Consider the following 21,106-nt stretch of genomic DNA (forward strand, 5'->3'; position numbering starts at 1 on the left):
GCAGGGGCTACTCTTTGTTGCAGTGCGCGGGCTTATTGCAGTGGCTTCTCTTGTTGCAGAGCATGGGCTCTAGGCACGCGGGCTTCAGTAGTTGTGGCACGTGGGCCCAGTTGCTCCGCGGCGTGCGGGATTTTCCTCGGACCAGGGATCGAATCCGTGTCCCCTGCATTGGCAGGTGGATTCTTATCCACTGCGCCACCAGGGAAGTCCCATTCTTTTTAATGACTAGTCATTGTCAGTCCTCCCCACACACAAATAATGCTGCACAAAACATCCTTGTATGTATTACTTTAGGAAAACTTTCTGCTGGGTCAATGTACATATATGTTTAAATATTTGTAAATATCGGCAGATTATTTTCCAAGAAGGGTGTGGTGATTCATATTCCCACCATCAGTGTATAAAAGTGACCATTTCCCCACATCTTCACCAGAAGTTGGCATTTTATTTTTTTAACATCTTTATTGGAGTATAATTGCTTTACAATGTTGTGTTAGTTTTTGCTGTATAATAAAGTGAATCAGCTATGTGTATACATATATCCCCATATCTCCTCCCTCTTGTGTCTCCCTCCCACCCTCCCTATCCCACCCCTGTAGGTGGCCACAAAGCACCGAGCTGATCTCCCTGTGCTATGCAGCTGCTTCCCACTAGCTATCTATTTTACATTTGGTAGTACATATACTATGACATATATACTATGTCAGTGCTACTCTCTTTGTCCCAGCTTACCCTTCCCCCTCCCTGTGTCCTAATTTAAAATGTTTTCCAGTTTTATTGGTGAAAAATGGCATTGTATTATTGCTTTATTTTGCATTTTCTTGAATATTTTTGAGGTTAAGCATCATTTCTTTTTCTTAATATTTATTTGGTTGCACCAGGTCTTAGTTGCAGCAGGCAGGCTCCTTAGTTGCGGCTCACTGGCTCCTTAGTTGTGGCATGTGAACTCTTAGTTGCAGCATGCATGTGGGACGTAGTTCCCTGACCAGGGCTTAAACCCAGGCCCCCTGCATTGGGAGAGCGGAGTCTTATCCACTGCACCACCAGAGAAGTCCCTAAGCATCATTTCTTGTTTATTGGTCATTTGGGGTAAAGATCTGTGATGTATGCAACTTACTGTCAAAAGAGTGTCAGAAAAAAGCTGAGTGTGTGTGTGAGTGTGAGAGAGAGGGTGTCCTTCCTTTTTAATCCATCTCTTCTTTTTCTGGATTTTAAATCTCTCCCTTTTTTTTTTTTTTGGCCGCGCTGCGAGGCTTGCAGGATCTTAGTTCCCCGACCAGGGATCGAACCCGGGCCGCCAGCAGTGGAAGCACAGAGTCCCAACCACTGGACTGCCAGGGAATTCCCTAAATCTCTCCCTTTCTACTGGCACCTTCTTTTCAGATTACAAACATGCTCCAGTCTCCCCTAACCTAAAAAACCTTTGGGTCTTGCTATCTCCCTCAGATTCCTGTCCAATCATTCTTTATTTTCACCAACTATACTCTTTCTCAACCCAAAACACTTTTCAGTGAACAAGCCATACCTTTGGTTTTAGGGACAAAAAAGCCCCAGTTTATTATTACTTTTTAAAAAAAGCAAATATCACTTACAAAATTGTTCAAGCAAGTCTATATACGGGTATTTCATTTGAAAATACGTATGTATATAATTTTTCTCCTACAGTAATTCATTTCAAGAGCAATTTCATTATGTATCTTCTACAGAGCCCTAAACCGAGAGCGCCAACATATTCAAATAAACCCCAAGGTGTGGGGATGCTTCAGGACAGTTCCTCATTAGAAGCCTCAGCATGGGGGCTCTGGAGACCAGCGCAGGTCTTCCAGGGAGAGCTGAAACGTTCAGATAAGTGAGTTCTGGAAAGAAGGGGTAGTTGGCGGGCTCCGGCAGGCTCACCCCTGGGGTAGAGCAAAGAGTACAGACAGGGGAGTTCTGAGAGGCACTGGAGCTATCTAAACTCAGGGGGACGGAACTGAGTGAGCAGCTGTGGTAATTGAGTTTCAGTTACCTGCAGGGTGGCAAAATAAAGTAGTAACTTCATCTGCCTGACACGGAGGAAGTTTAGAGGTGTCCCTGGCATATTCACAGTGGAATCCGTCACCCTTTCACTGTGTTGGGTGATGGCAACCGTACTGCGCTTCCTAGCGACAGCAAGCGCGCATCCTGTTAGGCAGCACCGGCGCACTCCAGCTAATGAAGCATTTCCTGCAGGTCTGTCTCCCAGGGCTCTCTGTATCCTCTGTCTGAAGGAATGGCACCATGGGAAAATTCAGCACCGCCAGCATCAGCCATCGCCCAAACTCAAAAGAGTCTTTGAATGGCAGAGAAAGGCCCATTTTCCTTTCTGCCCAGCCCAGGGTTGGAACCATGCTCAGGTCATTTTTTGTGGGTCTGTACAAACGTGCCGACTGGCAGCGTGCCGTTCTTCACCTGAGCCCGGATTTCAGCTCGATGCTTTAATGTGAAGACCAGGGCTCTCACTGTCCGCCGGTATGGCCCATTAATGAGGCGGGAGCAGAGATGAAACGTTTCCCGTTCAATATTTTCAACCAGTAGGTGATCCATCTGAAAAAACAGCAAAATTATCAAATTAGGGCCTTGCATTGCATAAGGATTAAAAGCAAGGGAGGCTGGAGCACTTTGCTCAGAGGCCTCCATTAATCAACTGAAATTCAAAGACATCTACTTCCTGTCACAAAAGAAACAGGAAGAGCAAATTAATTCCACCCTGGCAATTAAGGAACAAGGCCATGTGCTTTGTGACAGGGACCTCATTCACAACCCCTGCCGGGTGGTAATATTTGCCATTATAACAGGAAACTGGCTTGAACCAAGCAATGGGTTCTGGGCCCTGGGCCCTGTACTTTACCAACCAGGAAACGAAGACCAAGGATAATAAATCAGTATAACAGTTTATACTTTTTTGTTTGTTTTTTAAGTGACTTTTAACCCCTGACAGCATTTTAAAAACAATGGGTCTGGATCCTAATATGTGTGTAAAGCAGCTTATAAATCACTTTTCACATTTACTGCTCACAACTCCTACTACCTCATTTTATAGATGAGGAAACAGATTCAAAGGTAAAGGAATGCTCCAGATCTTACAACTATTAAGAGGCAGAGTTGGGACTCTAACTCGGAGCCCCCGACTCCAACACCCATGTTTCTTCCCTTTCACCATACTCACTGCCCCCTTAACCTTCAGAGAGACCAGCTGAGTCTGGAGAGACCTCTGCAGGGTCAGCTAAGCAGAAAGGGGCCTAGAGGATAGGACCTGTGGCAATTCTGGGGTGGTCTGGCTCAGGCCCAAGCCCTCCTGAAGTCACAGGCCTAATGAAAGCAGGACAGGTCTGAGACTTTGGCCCACACGATCTGGATCCAGGCCAGACCGGGTTGCTGGTCAGAGACCCCCTCACTTCGTTCCTTTCCAGGTGCGTCGCTCACTATTCGCCTCCCTGGTCCTGACCCTGGCCCAGCCTGAACAACCTCAGCTGCTTTTACACACCTCTACGCCTCTGCGCAGGTACACGTTTCCTCAGCAAGGTGCAATTTCCCTAGGAAACTCATTCCTATTTGTGTGTCAAAGCTTAGCTAAAAAACAAAAAGCAAAAAAGCAAATCCTAGTTTAAAGGACTGAAAGTTCCCCTTGGGGCTGCCACAGTATCCCGAGCTTCCCTTAGTCATTTTCATAACATATTACAATGATCTATTTTTTTGAGTTTGTCTTCCCTGAGAGTGAGTTCCTTGAAAACAGGAAACAAATTTCTCTCATTTGCTTTTTTCCCTTCAACTCTTTCCCTCCCCACCCTACCACACATTCAAATACTTACTCAGCACTATGTGCCTGGGCTGAGGAAAGAGCAGTGAACAAGGTCAACACAGCTCTTGACTCCACAGAGAGCACGGGTTGGCTGGAGACAGATAGAAGCAGGGACTGCAAGTGTACCGAGGGCTGGGAAAGAGGATATGAGCGAGTTCTGGGGCACAGAGCTACAGCAAAGGGACCCGACCCTGGAGGGCAGCTCCTGGCCTCAGGAGGGAACGGCATTTGACGTGAGAGCTGGAGAATGAGAAGGATCAGGCCAGGTGAGGTGGGCACTTGCTTGGTGATGAATTCAGTGAGCTGTACATATATCTTTTGTGTGCTTTTCCATGTATGTACTATACTTATATTTTATTTTATTATTTTATTTATTTTTTTTTTTTTTGCGGTACGCGGGCCTCTCACTGTTGTGGCCTCTCCCGTTGCGGAGCACAGGCTCCGGATGCGCAGGCTCAGCGGCCATGGCTCACGGGCCCAGCCGCTCCGCGACAGGTGGGATCCTCCTGGACCGGGGCACGAACCCGTGTCCCCTGCATCGGCAGGCAGACTCTCAACCACTGCGCCACCAGGGAAGCCCTATACATATATTTTAAAAAGGAAAAGTTTAAGGAAAAAATGCACCAAAATAAAAAAAGGATCACCGGACATTTGATAAGTGTCCTAACGAAAGAGAGAGACCAGCAGACCAAAATGAATATAATAAAGAAACCTGGAAGAAATGAGGACCACGCAGGGAACAGAACAGGACTGAGAGAGAGAGAGAAAGAGAAAGGGAGAGAGAGAATGAATATCCAGGTCCAGACATCTGCCTAGGTGTAACAGACAAAAGGTGTTCAGGGAAGTTTGGGGTCCTGATGACTGACTGATTATCTCCAAGGCTGGTGCTGGAGTGAGTGGACGTGGTGCCATGGCTCTCCAGAACCCAGACTCCTTGAGCTTTTCATGGCCTCCTGGGTGGGCACTGAACTAGCCCCCAGCCTGAGGCAGCCCGGGTACCAGACTACTTTACAAGGCTATAAGGGTGGCTGGCCATCTGCCCAGCATTTGTCCAGCAACATTTGCAAAAGAGGCTCCTCACCCCAATGAGGGTTCCTCGTCCCAGTGTGAGGATGGTTAGTCACTGACTGTTTAGAGATTCACTTAATACGACAGGCAAGAAAAAAGGCTTTTTTAAAAATTTTTTTTCTTTTTTTGAGGGGAGTGGTTGTTAGGGGAAGAAGGGTATGTGTACATTTGCAAAAATAAGTCATGGCCATTCCATCAAACTGTAGTATATATAAAAAAGAACCTTGAGAGTGCCTTGAAATTCACAGAACTGGATACTTATTCATACTTCATTCAGCAAATAGTTATTGAGTCGCTACTCTGAGTATGGTCTGATCTAGGTATTAGAGATACCCAAGCAGAAAACACCTGACCCCCTACCCTCTAAGAAGTCACAGCCTAGAAAGGAGAGGCATGTACACAGAAAACCAAGGGGCAGCAGGATAGGTGCTATACCAGCAATGTGATGGGAATAAGAAGCAAGTAGCTAGCAATTCTCATGCATGCTTCTTGTTAAATGAAGGTCAATCGGAATGAAGAAATGAAGAAAAACATTTGTAATATTAAAATGTAAATCATAAGGGAAAATGATTCATCATGCATCCTTGTGTATAACATGTTCATTGAACAAAGTGAAGAATGCCTACCTTATAACTGCCTTTGGATAATCCAAACCTACCCAAGTTGAGAGTCCTTCCCAATGGATTCTAATCTAGGTAATGGGTAATTTAGGTAAGCCCTTTTGGGTGAAAGGACCAGAGTCTTACTGAGACTTTGAGAAAAAGGGGTTTTACTATGAGATACATGTGTATGAATGGAAACAAGAATGCTGTAAGAAACCTAGGGATTTATTTACGGACCATATCCTTTCTCTGTGTCTCTCATGATTTGCCTGGTCTCTTTTTCAAATGTTTTTCCTCCTCTCCATTTGCCTTACTTATCAATTCTAACTGCCTTATTCTCTCCCCCTATTCTACACATCTCTACCCATAGCTTCTGCTTCCTCATAACTCCTCCAATATCTCTTCTGTTTCAAAACTCCCACTGTTGCTTCTTGGTATTTCCCAGTTCAGTTTCCCAGAGACAGAGAATCTGATTTGCCTTCCTTATCTATTTGTACCTGTGCGTTGAGTATGTGTTATTCAGTTGTCCAATCCTGGACAAACTGGCAATTGCTGGGTGAAGATATAAAACACATCCACCCAGAGCTGTCTTTTGTCAAGGATTCTGGACTCAGAAGAAATGCTGCCATAATCAATTAGTGATGTCTGCCACATCTGTTAAGCTCTTTAAAAACAAGGGAAGAAGCTCTTCTTCATGTGTATACCTTAAGTGCAGAACTTCCCACACTGTATTGTGACTATTCATTTGCCTACTTCCCTCAGAGACTGTGAGCCCCTCCAGGGCTGGTACCATTTTGGATCCACTTCTAAATTCCCCATGCCTAGTAGCATAGGTACTGGCACATATTAAGTGCTCAGTAAATATCTGTGAAATGAATTTCCTCTTTCCCCATGTATACCTCCCTCCTTTTCTGCTCTTTTAGTAACATCCTATACATAGCATATGAAATATGTTTCTATTTTATATGTATTTTCTAGTTAGCAAAATCCAACCACTCTTACAAAGGCTAGTTCAAGTGCTTTTTCATGAAAGCTTCCCAGATTTCCCCATCAGATTTCATTGTTCTGTCCTTTGTGTGTTTATACCACTTGCTAGTAACACTATTTCAGACATATTTCATCCTGCCTCGTATTTAGTCAGTCATTTACAGGCTCTTAGTCAGGAGACAGTAAGCTTTCTTAGGATAAGGACTGCAACTCATTCATGTTTTCATTCTCCTCTGGCACTAGTAGTAGTAGAACTAAACATTTGGTGAACTGAATACCCACTAGAAGCAAACTTTGTATGAGTTTTCCAATAGCATGATTGGATTTGTACATATATACCCACACTCCTTTTTGACCACTTGAATACATTTATTAAAGAGCTGGTCAAAGCCAGAGGTACAGTCTGAGGCCATTAAACAAAGAAAAAACTAACAGTCCCATATGGGGATGTACCCCTGACCTGGATCTCATTAGCACCATCTGACAACCAACTGGGCCAACCAGCCAGTGTTTCATAACTCTTAACGATAACAGGCTCACTTTGAGAATCAGATTCATTTTTTTTAAATGACATAATAGGAAAATGATCACAGGCCGTGAGGTAGGAAGGAGAGTGGATAATGAGGAAGGGGAAGTAAGAGAATGACACCACAGGGGACGTTCATATGAGGAAAGATCTAAAAGACAGGGAAGAACAAAGAAGATCTGGAAGGGAGAAAGTAAAGGGGAATGGAGTGTGGGTCTCAACAATGGAGATTTTATTCATCTATTCCTTTATTCCAAGAACAAGGAAACAATCCATGAATCTGGAAAGCAAGATGTGTAGAGTAATAAAGAGATGCACTTTTGGGCTGTGTGTGTATATTCTTTATCTGTGGCTTTCACTACTAAAGGATAAGACCAAACAAATAACATAGAAACATTATTTTCTATAAAAATGTAATGAGTGGATTTGAAAAAACACATGCTAAGATCAAATTGCAAAAGCTTTTTAGTTATTGGGCCAATAACTTATCCAATGGTTTACTACTGCCTGATATAGTACATTTATGGAGATCTGATGTCTGATTTGAATGCACTCAACATTGGTTACTGTCAAAGACCAGATACTGGATTAGATGGTTCCCTAATATGAAAATATTTCAGATGATGATGGGTGCTAAGAGTTAACTTTATGTAAAAAGTGTTTGTATTTGTATTTTCTGACATACCAAACTGATAAAAAAATACTATAAAATGTTGTTTATGCAGGGAAAACAGATTGATTTTCTTCGGCCAAGGAAGATGGCTAAGATGCACACTTTTAATTTTTAAAATTTACTCTTTGGGAACAAAACCATTCAACTATGCTTAATCTGATATTTTTTCCAATTACACTGGAAAGCACTAACGAATGTATCACTTTTTAAACTTTGCTTTGTAACACTTGAGTGCTTACCACTTGATGTGCCAGTTAAAGGATAATTAATGGATAAACTAAAAGGATAATTATTATTGAGTTTAATATAGCAAACTGCTCATTAATCCTTACAAGCATAGCTTCATTATTATCATTTACTTAAAAAGATACCACAGGGAACTGGTATTTACCACCACATTAACTACATATTATATACCCACACTCTATGTTTCTGCAATAATTTTGGTTTATTTTAAAAATAAACTTCTTTTAAAACATCAAATAGCGAGTCTTGTTGGCTAATCGATACTCCAGAAAATTAGACTTACAACCTTCATATTTTTTTTCTCTCTTCCAAGGGCTTAATATTCATATCAATATTTCCTTGGGAAAAGTTAAGCAAACACAGTATATTAATTCACTGAACCATCAAATAGACATTAAAAATTATAAATATAAGAACAGAAATATATAGAAAAGTATATACAAAATGACACTAGCTGATATTGATCAAGATTAAAAATACAACATAAATGTGGATAATTGTCAATTTTCTGCAACGTTATTTAAATAATCAATAAAAATATCTTATGGAACAGTTGGTACATAATTGGCTCTTAATAAGTCTGGGATAATCATAACTTGCCCAGTATTCATTGAAAGAGCTACAGGGACTTCCCTGGTGGCACAGTGGTTAAGAATCCGCCTGCCGATGCAGGGGACACGGGTTCGAGCCCTGGTCCGGGAAGATCCCACATGCCACGGAGCAACTAAGCCCGTGTGCCACAACTACTGAGCCGGCGCTCTAAAGCCTGCGAGCCACAACTACTGAGCCCACGTGCCACAACTACTGAAGCCTGCGTGCCTAGAGCCCATGCTCCGCAACAAGAGAAGCCACCACAATGAGAAGCCCACGCACCGAAACGAAGAGTAGCTCCTGCTCACTGCAACTAGAGAAAGCCCGTGCACAGCCAAAAATATAAATAAATAAATAAATTTATTTAAAAAAAAAAAAACAAAGAGCTACAATAATTTACCAAACAGGAAATGCACCAAAATTAACAAGTTAACAAGACTATGTCTGGATGGTAGGTTCAATGGTGATCTTATTTTTCCTTTCCATATTTTTTCATTTTCTATCATAAGTTTGTATTAAAAAACCCCAAACTTTATTTTTTAAAAGTAAATAATATACCACAAGCCGATTTGCCTTTCTTTTGTGGATACATAACAGATAGAAAGGTTAAAATATTTTTTCAGAGAATGCAGTGACAGATCAGGTATTTAAATCAGACTTCTGAATTGCTTCTTTTGTTAATAATATTAAGTTATTCTTTAAGGATACATTATTAGGGATACCCTAAGAGGAAAAAATATGGATGTTATATGTCTGATTTTTACAGAATATTAATTGACCTATAAGATTTATTTGATGATGATTAATACTATTGCTAATGAGCAAAAATTCTTCCAGCATGTGTACCTCAAACCACTAACACCATTCTAACTGTTGGTCATGAAGATGACAGGGATTGTGCAATTGACTATATACATTAGAACTAAAGGTATGAGTGCTGACCGAAAATGGAGTACAGTCTTTTCAAAAGACAGCTATGTATTTTGCCATTGATATTCCGTAACAGAGTCCATCTCAGAATTTTTGCTTCAGTGGAAAGGGAAAGAATTTTATTTATTTATTTTTATTGAAGTAGAGTTGATTTACAATGCTGTGTTAGCTTCTGGTGTACAGAAAACGGATTCAATTTTATATATTCTTTTTCATATTCTTTTCCATTATGGTTTATTACGGGATATTGAATATAGTTCCCTGTGCTATACGGTAGGACCTTGTTGTTTATTTATTTTGTATATAGTAGTTTTTATCTGCTAATCCCAAACTTCTAATTATCCCTCCCCTAACCCCTTTCCCCTTTGGTAACCATAAGTTTGTTTTCTGTGTCTGTGGGTCTGTTTCTGTTTTGTAAATACGTTCATTTGTGTCATATTTTGATTCCATATATAAGTGATATCATATGGTATTTGTTAGGGTAAGAATTTTAAATGGGAAGGAACCAACATTCATTAAGTGACTTCTAACCACCAGGCACTGTCCTATTCTTTTGTATATATGGTTCATTTAATCTTTCCAACAATCTTAGGTAGTAGGAATTATAATCTTCATTTCACAGATAAAAAATCAAGTCTCTGAAATGTTCAGAGATTTGCCTAAGGTGTCACAACCAGCACATACTAGAGCCAGGGTTTTAATTCATGTCTTGCTAATTCCAAAGCCTGTACTCTTTATACAATACTGTCCCCCAGAACGTTTACAAATCCAGAATCTTTAAAAAAAAAAAAAGTTAGAATAAAGCCATAGCACTTAAGACTATGAAAGTTCATTATGAAAATATGAAGGTCATTTAACCCAGAGTACCTAGTCATCACATTCCAACCAGGACATTACCTCCAATTCCAAGGCTTCTGAGAGTAATTTCTGGGCGTTTTTCCTAAATGTCTCGGTTTTGGAATCACTTCGGACTTCTATAGAAGGTCTATCCTTGTGTTTTTCAATGAAAGTTCTCCATTCAGTGTAAACTTCTCTGGCAAGACAAGCCACTTCTGAATCTGAGTGTTGACGCATCTTGTTCACAGTGTGACCTGGAACAAGAGAACAGAAACCAAAGAAAAGGTTGTTCTGTATTCTTCTGAAAGGTACAGAACTGGAAGGACTAATGTGTGGCACTTAGCAAGTCATTCACACACCTAAGGATGTAAAGGCTCTTGTGCAAATGAAGACCTGTTTCTCAAAGGCTGAGATAACAAGATAATCACTGGGGGAGAATCACTGGGCTAGCCAATGAAATAAGTCATAAAACAGAAGCACGATCAATAGATACTTAAAATGGAACACCTAAGGTACCAACTCCTTAATCCAAAAATTGCAATAAAAGAATGAATTAAGCATTTATCTTGTCTTTTCAGTACATATTATATTTCAGGACAACCAAACAGTCCTAAGTTATTGACAGAATATTCTTTATTCAGCTAATAAATGTGATAAAATTGACAGAATTTAAAAAAATTTTGTGGCCCATGATGAAATAATTCATTCAGGTGACAATCAACAGTGGATGAAATCAGTCAATGAAAAGTTGATGGGGAAATGTACAATGGAAAGATGATGTGTCATCATCTCCACTGATCAATCTTAGCATCCCTAAGAGTGGCACTATCAGATAGAGGTAGCACTTCACAGCCCTACCTATGAAGTAGTCTTACACCCTCCTCCCAAGGAAAAGATGAACCATAACCCTAGTAACTAGTCATTCAAAGCTAACCTCCAGTTTATAGAAAATATGAGAGACAGAGGAATAAGTTAAATTACAGCGTAAGAAACAAATCCAGAATGTGGGACATTCTACAGGACAACATTCAATCATCAATGGCACTTTTAAAAAAAGGGAGTAAGGTTATGGATTGCTAAAGATTAAAAGAGTCTTTTGAGTCCAAACTATCAAATGTGATGTGTGATCCAAATCCTGACTGGAATAAACCAATTAAAATATATTTTGATATAAACAAGAAATACAAATATACACTGGTTATTCAATTATATCAAAGAATTATTGTTGATTTTGTTGAGCACGATGATGGCATTGTAGCCATGTAAGAAAAGATCCATATGTTTTAGAGATGCATACTGAAGTATGTAGAGCTGAAATGACAAAAGATCTGAGATTCTGCTTTAAAATACTTCAGTAACAGCACAAAAACACAAAAAAGGGAAAGATAAAGTGAATGCGACCAAACCTTAATAGTTACTGAATGTAGGTGAAAGGCCTATGGGGGTTTGTACTATTCTCTTTATTTTTGTGAATGTTTGAGATTTTCATAATAAAAATGGAAAAAGAGGAAAGGGTCAAAAAATATCATATGCAAAAGTACTTAGATAAAAATAAACACACAGAAAAGCCAAAGAAATCAAGTAAACATTTAGAATTAAAGTTCAAAAAGTATTAGAATATAAGGTAGGTATACTTTTAAAAAACGATCAATAGCTTTTTTATGTCAGCAATAAACAGTCAGTATAATAGGGGGAAAATCATGCTTAAACTAGTAAAAACCATAAACCACTTAGCAACTCATTAACAAGAGGGGGTTGCATGCCCATGTGCTGCTTGTGTATGTGCCTATCTCCTTAATAGCTCTGGAACCACTCTTAAACTCCATCCCGTCACCACTGACCTTGCCTTAGGGCATGTCGCCTCCAGATGACTCCAGCAGCCTGACTGGCCTCTTAATGCCACCTTCCACACTGCAGCCAGAGTGGTCTTTATTTAACTTTATTCGTTTCTCTTTCAGGGATATTTTTTAAAACATTAATCTGACCATTACACTCCACCACTTAAACCTTTCAATCCTATATCCAAATTCTTATCTAGTCACACAAGTACCTTCACTATCTGCCACCTTCCCATCTACCTTCTAGCTTCATTTCCAGCTATTACCCCACTGTCATCGATACTCTAGCTACTTGCAGCTCCTAAGACACTTCAATATTTTTCTCACCTCTTTACTTTTGAACATATACTCCAATGAGCATTTTGTCTGCCTGGAATATTCCTTCTTCTCTCTTCATCTGGTTAACTTACATTCTGCCTTTAAGACTCAGTTCAGGAGTCCCCTTCTCCAGGAAGTCTTCCTTAATATAATAACCCCCAGTCTTGGCTGGTACCTCTCCTCTGTGCTTCCTTAGCACCTCATGCTCCTGTTCATCACAATAACTATTATAATTAGTTGTAATTATCTGATCAGTTATCTTTCTTGCCCACCAAAGAGAGCTCCTTGAGGGCAAGAGCTGTGACACGTTTATCTTTGGATCTCCAGCAGAAAACAGGGGCAGGAGAGGGGGTCGGGAGAGTGGGTGTTTGGTAAATGTTGGGGAATGAGAAACCCAGATGAGGAAATACATATGTTTTTACTAAAATATATAACAGAAAATTTGAATGAAAGGGGAAAATATACCATATTATATGATGGAAAGACCAGTACAGAGATGTCAATATAGAAATTAATTTGTAGATTTAATGTAATTACAATAAAAAATCTTAGTAGGCTGCTTTTATTAGAATACATCCAAATAGCTTTAGACTTATTTTAGAAAAACAAATGAGTAATAGCATAAAATACTCTTATGTATTATGAGGTATAACTAGCCTTATATGCTATTGGAACATATTATAAAGCAACTAAAATTATATGGACTGGCACCAAAACAACAGATGGATAGATCTGTGGAATAAAAAGTGAAGCTCAGGGCACTTCCCTGGTGGTGCAGTGATTAAGAATCCACCTGCCAATGCAGGGGACACAGGTTCAAGCCCTGGTCCAGGAAGATCCCACATGCTGCAGAGCAACCAAGCCCGTGCACCACAACTACTGAGCCGATGTGCCACAACTACTGAAGCCTGCACGCCTAGAGCCCGTGCTCTACCAACAAGAGAAGCCACCGCAATGAGAAGCCTGCGCACTGCAACAAAGAGCAGTCCCTGATTGCCACAACTAGAGAAAGCCCGTGCGCAGCAACGAAGACCCAATGCGGCCATAATTAATTAATTAAGCTCAGGAACAAACCCTATTGTATATAAAAATTAATATATAATAAAAGAGGCATCAATGAACAAAAGGAAATGGAAAAGAATTCAATCTTGGGAAAATGGTCAAAACATTTAGAAAATTTCTCAGATCACACCAACTGCATAGCTCAACACTTGCTTGATTTATTTACTCCTCACATGTCGACTGAAGGCCTACTCTTTGTACTAGGTACGCTAGGTACTAGTCATGCAGGGCTGAACGAGAAACTCTCCCTGCTTTAAAGGTTCTGTGAAGAGCACCCTGGAAGTAACTTTGAAGGGAAGACAAGATTCTTTAACTTCTCTCTCTATCCCATTATCTCCCAGGAATTTTTATCTAGTCTTTCTGCTGACCAGGGAAAGAAGTACATCAATACTCATCACAAGGAGGAAGGTGAAGGGGAGGAATGCAGAGCCCTCATTAGAAATATCTCAAGGTGCTTCCTAGTTAGCGATGCTTAGTGAGGTGCTTCTGAAACACATGCCACTTAAAGCTGAAGTCACTACTCAACACTTTCCTTTTCTGGCTGGAGTTCTCCATATCCTTGAGATTATTCACTCAGAAAACAATATTTTGTGCTGTTGGTCACTGCTGTGGATGGTAAAAACACAAAGGTAAATGAGACACTGCAGGACCTCAAAGACCTAAATTCAGGGCATTTTAATACTTTTACAGAGCACCTACTTAATGCCTGGTGCTGAGGATACAGACATGACTGAGACACAGTCCCTGGAATTTAACCTACACTCACCCTGCCAAAGTGTGCAAAGAAGATCTATGTATAAAAATATTCATTACAGTACTGTGTACAGCAGCAAAAAGTTAAAAACAACCTACAAGCTCACCATTAAGGGTCCAATCTGTTAAATGAATTATAGTCCATTCAAACAATGAATACTTGGCAGCCATTAAAGACTGCAATAGCGGGCTTCCCTGGTGGCGCAGTGGTTGAGAGTCCCGCCTGCCGCTGCAGCGTACACGGGTTCGTGCCCTGGTCCGGGAAGATCCCACATGCCACAGAGCGGCTGGGCCCGTGAACCATGGCTGCTGAGCCTGCGCGTCCGGAGCCTCTGCTCCGCAACGGGAGAGGCCACAGCGGTGAGAGGCCCACATACCGCAAAAAAAAAAAAAAAAAAACAGGAAAAAAAGACTGCAATAGCTCTATGTGTAGTCACATGGAAAGATGATTACTTTACTCAGGTTCTCAGAAGAGCATGCACAGTATAAGCCAATATTTATTTTTAAAATTACATTTGTGTATATATATATATAAACAAACACACATATTTGTTTATACACAGAGACAAAGAGTCTAAAAGAATTTATAATGAAATTATTAACAAGGGTCTCCTCTGAGCAGTGGGACTGTATGTATCTATGCAGTTCAGCTCACAATCTCATGGGCTGGCTCAACCTGTAAGCAATCCTAACAGCACGGGATATGCTATACTAGAAGTGCATTCAGGTTTATTTGGAATAGAGATGCTTCCCTTCATGTGTTCCCCACCTTACCCTTTTCTCTCCCCAAGACAGGCACCGTTGATCCACCTTTATATACAAGAAATGAAGATGCACAAGTCCCACAGAGAGTCCTTCTTCTTGTCAAATCCAATGGACCTTTTCCATCATGACATTACTTGATACCTCTGTGGCATCTGTCACTGCTGCCTTTTTCCTTCTGAAATATTCTCTTCCATTGCTTTTTGAGATATCACCTGTTACTGATTCTCCTCTTCCTTCTCCATCTCTTCTGCTGGCTGTACATGCCTTGCCCAACCTTTAATTACCTGTGAACCCCAGCTGGGACATTGTCCTTGGCCTCTTCTCTTCTTTCTTCACCTGTTTTCCCTGAGTAATCTTACCCACTCCTGTGGTCCAACTACCATCTGCAAGCAGATGACTCCCAAATACATATCTCTAGCCTAAAGGCTCTCACTGAGCACAATACCCAAATATCCAGTCCCCTACTGGACATCTCTACCTGCTTATTTTGCAAGCACCTCTAGCTCAACATTTCTAAAATGGAAAATGGAACTCATTATTATCCCCCTCTGTCCCTCCTCCTGTATTTCTTGTCACACGTGGCACTAGCATTCACCCGTTATTTTAGGCTCCTTAACATTTTTTTTTAAGATTTTTTTTTTTGATGTGGACCATTTTTAAAGTCTTTATTGACTTTGTTACAATATTGCTTCTGTTTCATGTTTTGGTTTTTTGGCCCCAAGTCATGTGGGATCGTAGCTCCCCCACCAGGGATCAAAGAGGTGGGGGAGCTAATGCACCCCCTGCATTGGAAGACGAAGCCTTAACCACTGGACCACCAGGGAAGTCCCTAGGCTCCTTAACATTTCTTGCACCTTTTCCTTTTCCTCACGTCCCTCTTTATTCTCCCTGCTGCCCTGATTCAGGTCCTCATCACCTCTCCACAGGTCTACTGCAATGACTTACTAATCAATCTTTGTCCCCAGAGTGGCCTTCTCCAATTCATCCTCTATATTAAAGTCAAATTAACCTTTTAAAAACACAATTTAATCACATCATTCCCTTACCAGAAGCCCTTCAATGGTTCTCTCCTCTGTCCTCAAGTTAATTTCTAAGTATAGATTCAAGCCCTCGATGACCTGGAACCTCTTTGGCCATACCTCTCACCATATCTCTCTCTTTCCTTCCTCTCCTCAGTCCCAGCCCTCCTACCCCTTTGGCCTCCAGGTGCTAAGTTCTAGCCATAGAAAGCAGTTTGCGTGTCCTTGATAGGGTCAGGCTGTCTGGCCTTCTTACATTTCTGTACTTAGCTCACACTGCTCCCTCTGCCTAGAAGGTTTAAATGCCACTTTTCCCTCTAAACTTGATGTAAACATCTTGGGTGCAGAGCCCCATACCTTACTCCTTACTCCAAGATATATTCCCAGCTCCCAGCATAGTGCCTTACCACAAAACAATCAAGAAATGTTTGCGGAACTGAATCAAACAGTTATATTACAAAGAAAAAAAAGTTTACATTTGGCTTTCAGATTGGCTTTGTACTAACATTTGAATATGGATGCAGTGGATTGGGAAAATCACACAATTGCAAACAAAATAATGGAATTATACTGTAAAGAACTGAATGAAAAGTTCCTAATTCTTACCCATTGCTAAGAACCCTTCCTGCTTACTACTTGCCCAGGGCTTCATGGCTACTGAGCATGGAAGCCAGGACCTGAGCACAGCAGCCTGACCCCAGAGCCTGCATACTTAATGCCCCAACACCCTGTCCTTCTCTGTTATTAGCGACTGGCACACAGAGAGTGTCCAATAAAGTTCTGTTAAGATAATGTTGTTCACCTTCTTGATATTCCTAAATCAGAAGAGCCAAAGGGCAGAAGTCTTTGACTCTCAGGCCAGGGCAAAGGAATCACTGCTCTTGGCCTGCAGGGGGCAGTACACCTCACAGATACTCCCACAGGAGCCCCACCTGGACTGGTCAGGAGGCTCTCCCAGCACCAGGGAAACCACCCCAAGAAGGGCAGGGGCTATGAGGAGACCTGGGGGATGCAAGCTTTGCAAGCAAGAGGGTGACAGAAGGAAGAGTAACAGCAGGGAAGGCACTGAGTCTGGGGCAGGAAAAGAGGAGAGAGGAGGCCTAGGGAACCCTCTTCTATAAAAAACAAGACAGAATGACAAACTTTAAATGAAAAAGGGAATTTCATGATAACAATAATGACAGTTAGCCACTGCACTGAATGCTTTACATTTAAGTCAATGAATTCTCAGAACAACCCTATGAGGTGCTATAATGATTCCCCGTTTAACAGGTAAAGAACTAAGGAACTAAGAGGTTAAGAAACTTGTGCAGGACATGGCAAGTAAGAAGCAGGGACAAGTTTCAAATGCAGGCAGTTTGGCTGCAGAGCTCAAGTATTAACCCTATACTGTTGCCTCCAGTGATCATACAGTCCTACCTCCTCCTGATCCAGATGGAAAAAATGAGGCTCCATGACCTTTCCCCAAGGTCACAAGTTGGTCAAGCTACATCGAGGAAGTTAATGATCTGCAAAAAGTCATTATTTGCTCCATGAAGTTTATGTTAAAGCAAGCAGTGCCACTGGCTGGTCTTATGATCTAGGTCAAGTCCCTTAGGTTTAAGAGTTCGGGGCTTCTGCATCCCAGCACATTAAGACAAATTCCCTGCAGGAAGCGGTCTTTTGCTCATTTAACAAACATTATCAAATACTTAGTAAGTACCAGGCCCTGTGCTAGACTTTGGGATAGAATGTTGAACAAGACACAGCCCTTTACTCAAGGAGCTCCAGGTAGGTCTAAGCACAGGAGAAGACACCTAAACAAAAACAGTGCACCAAAGTGTTACAGGTCCTAAGATAGTATTGAAGGGGGAAACCAGGGGCCAAAAGGACAGAGGAGTCAATTTGGCTGGCAAACGGGCCAGGGAATATCATGAAAGAGGCAATTCTCGTCCAGAGTCTTGACAAGCAGTAGAGTGAATAAGAGCATAAAACCTGAAAGAGCACAGAGTAGTTGGAGGGCTGTGGTAGGCAAAATAATAGTCCCCAAAGACATCCATGCCCTAATCCTCAGAACCTCTGAATATGTTACCTTACATGGAAAATGGGACTTTGCAGATGTGATTCAGGTTAAGGACCCTGAGATGGAGAGATGAGCCTGGATTACCTAGGAGAGCCCAATCTAATCACATGAGTCCTTAAAGGCAGAAGAGACAGAAGAGTGGGTCAGAGAGATGAGGTGTGAAAAGAATTCGACCCACCATTGCCAGCTCTGGAGATGGAGGAAGAGAATCACAAGCCACAGAATGCAGGTGGCTTCTAGAAACTGGAAAAGGCAAGGAAACAGATCTCCCCTAGAGTCTCCAGAAAGGAATGTAGCCCTGCCAACACCTTGATTTTGGCTCACTGAGGCCTGTACTGAACTTCTAACCTACAGAAATGTAAGATAATAAATCTGTGCCTTTTAAACCACTAATTTTCTGGCGATTTGTTATGGCACTATTCATAGATAATGAACACAGGAGCTTATCAGCAGTTCAGGATTGCTGAATCTATGGGACAACTTAAGAACAGAAGGCCATTTGAAAGTTCCTTGCCACTAACTTATCCCATGAACTTGGGCAAGTCAAATCACATACCCATTCATTCACTCACTCACTAACTCATTTATTCATTCAACAAACATTTTTTGCTTCACCAAGACGATTATGTTTCAGCTGGGTCTTAAAGGACAAGTAAGAGCTTGCCGTGGACAAAGGTGCATCTTTGGGTTTCAGGAGGTGGCATGACATGGCATAAGTCCACCTTAGCTTTGTCGCTTATTATTTGGTTTCCCGACCTGGGGCAAGTTACTTTAAACTCTCTAAGCCTCAGTGTTCTCATTTGTAAAATGAGGAAATCAGTGTTCTCATTTGTAAAATGAAGAAATAATAATATTTACCTTATAGAATTGTTATATGGATCAAATGAAGTCGTAGATGTGAAAGTACTTTGTAAGTACAAGGTTTTTTGTTGTTAATCAATTATAAATGAAAATCAGATCAATATGATGGACTTAAAACTTCTCCCAGAATATTTATACCTACAGTATTGCAGAAGTGGGGCATGCCTGCCTACCAGGTTGAGTGCAAGGTCTAACTCCACTGCCTCATCAGCCATTTACTTAATATCCCCGCCCACTGGTTTCCTTTATAATAAAGGTATTCAGACACAGAGGCCCCATTAGGTGCTAGATCCAAAGGCTTTTGCCCAGCTGGCCCTCAACTTCCCAGACCACTTGAGAACAGTGAGGTTACTCACTTCCCCTGCCTCTCAAAACACTCTCCTTGGGCTTCCCTGGTGGTGCAGTGGTTGAGGGCCAGCCTGCCGATGCAGGGGACACGGGTTCGTGCCCCGGTCCGGGAAGATTCCACATGCCACGGAGCGGCTGGGCCCGTGAGCCATGGCCGCTGAGCTTGCCCGTCCAGAGCCTGTGCTCCGCAACGGGAGAGGCCACGGCAGTAAGAGGCCCACGTACCGCAAAAAAACAAACAAACAAAAAAAAAACCACTCTCCTCCTTAGCCCACGTGTCACTGCACAGCCCTGGTTCTCTTCCTCTCTCTAATTACACTCTTGCCTCTTCACCGGCTCCTCTTCCTCTTCCCATTTCCCTGCCACGGATATTCTCCCCAGCTCAATCCTTCAGCCCTTTAATCTTTTCTTTTACTCAGAGAATTCATCCACTTAAGTGATTTTAAGCAAATGCTTCCAGGCGAACGTCTTCCAAATACATATTTTTAGTCTAGTCTCTCATCTGAGTTTCAGTCCTACATCTCCAACTGCCTGCTGGACATTTGCACCTAAAGAGTTTATGTCAGAGCAAACACTGACTAAAATGAAAATACTAGGAGAAAACTCCCATTTGAAGTACACAAGAAAAGGCACTAAATTCTGATTTAAAAGAGGTGAGCTTGAGCAGATGGCAGAACCCATAGAGATGGTCCAGTAAAATTAAGGCACATATGGCTGGGATTCAGGGCACAATGGCAGTCTGCTAACCAAGAAAGAACACTGCCCCAAGAGACCTGGATTCTCATTACATCTCTGGTGCTAACTCACTATATGGCCCTGGATAAGTCACTTCATCTCTCTGAGTCTGAATTTCCTTGTTTATAAACTGAGGTAGCTAAATGGATTTAAACGTTTATGACATTGACATTTATAAAGTTCAGAAACCGAAAACAAAAACTATAAGATCTCAACAGTAAATGGACAAAGAACACAAACAATTCACAAAAAAAAGGACAAAGTGCCAATAAACAAACAGAAAACAATCCATTCTATACAGCAAATGAAAACAAGATGCTATTTTTACCCAGTAAATTAGTAAGATTTTAAGAAAACTGTAGCAATGTAAATTGGAACAGTATTTCTAAAAATCTAAGATTCAGAAATGGATCAGGACAGGAGATGCATACCCAGGAGTTTTCTGAATTAAGGCCTCAGTTAAGCTGGAGAAGTGGACGGCCTCTGGCTAAGTGCTCTAAAGTAGCAGCCAAAGACTGAGGTCTGAGCTTTCTGGAAAAGTACCTCCTGTGAGAGGACGGGGGACAAAGACGGAAGAAACAGAGAAAGGCGAGAAACAAAGCGCCATGGAGAAAATCTTGTTTGACCCTGTCATTTTCATTAATTTGATGAACATATCCTGAGCATCTGTTATATGCCACACTAATGCTTGAAATGCATTGGTGAATAAAATATATTGCATGGTCTTGCTGGCACAGAGTTACTGTACAGTAAACAAAAAATAACTCAGTAAATAATTAAATAAGTAATTACAAACTCAGATAAGGGCTTGAAGGAAATAAACATTTAAAAAATAGATAAAGAACTGGCAACAAGTTCAGTATCATTCATATTGACAGAAAAGAGAGTAATCAATGGTCTCAAGTTCACGGTTCTGGGAAGATGAGAACTGAGATAAGACTACTGGATTTGGATAGAATGAAATCTCTTGTGTCCTTAGAGAGAAGAAGAGTGTTTGTGGGAGAAGCCAGCATGGAAATAATTTAATGAAGGAGGGGAAGGGGCAGAAATGGGAGTTGTGATTAT

General features: G+C 41.3%; 1 protein-coding gene across 5 annotated transcripts in view; it reads right to left on the reverse strand.

Moving 5' to 3' along the window:
• Positions 1–1,526: 1,526 nt before the first annotated feature.
• The window catches only part of TCEANC2 (transcription elongation factor A N-terminal and central domain containing 2), a 37,545-nt gene continuing 17,965 nt past the window's right edge, over positions 1,527–21,106 (reverse strand). For all 5 annotated transcript variants that reach the window (XM_049711137.1, XM_033435451.2, XM_004273821.4 and 2 more), the window contains exons 4-5: positions 10,341–10,534; positions 1,527–2,565 (exon numbers count right to left, since the gene is read on the reverse strand). In XM_049711137.1, the coding sequence (XP_049567094.1) occupies positions 2,377–2,565; positions 10,341–10,534 (383 nt within the window). In that variant the 3' untranslated portion in view covers positions 1,527–2,376. The remainder of the gene's footprint in view (positions 2,566–10,340; positions 10,535–21,106) is intronic.

The sequence above is a fragment of the Orcinus orca genome, chromosome 1, assembly GCF_937001465.1.
Source record: "Orcinus orca chromosome 1, mOrcOrc1.1, whole genome shotgun sequence".
Taxonomy (NCBI): domain Eukaryota; kingdom Metazoa; phylum Chordata; class Mammalia; order Artiodactyla; family Delphinidae; genus Orcinus; species Orcinus orca.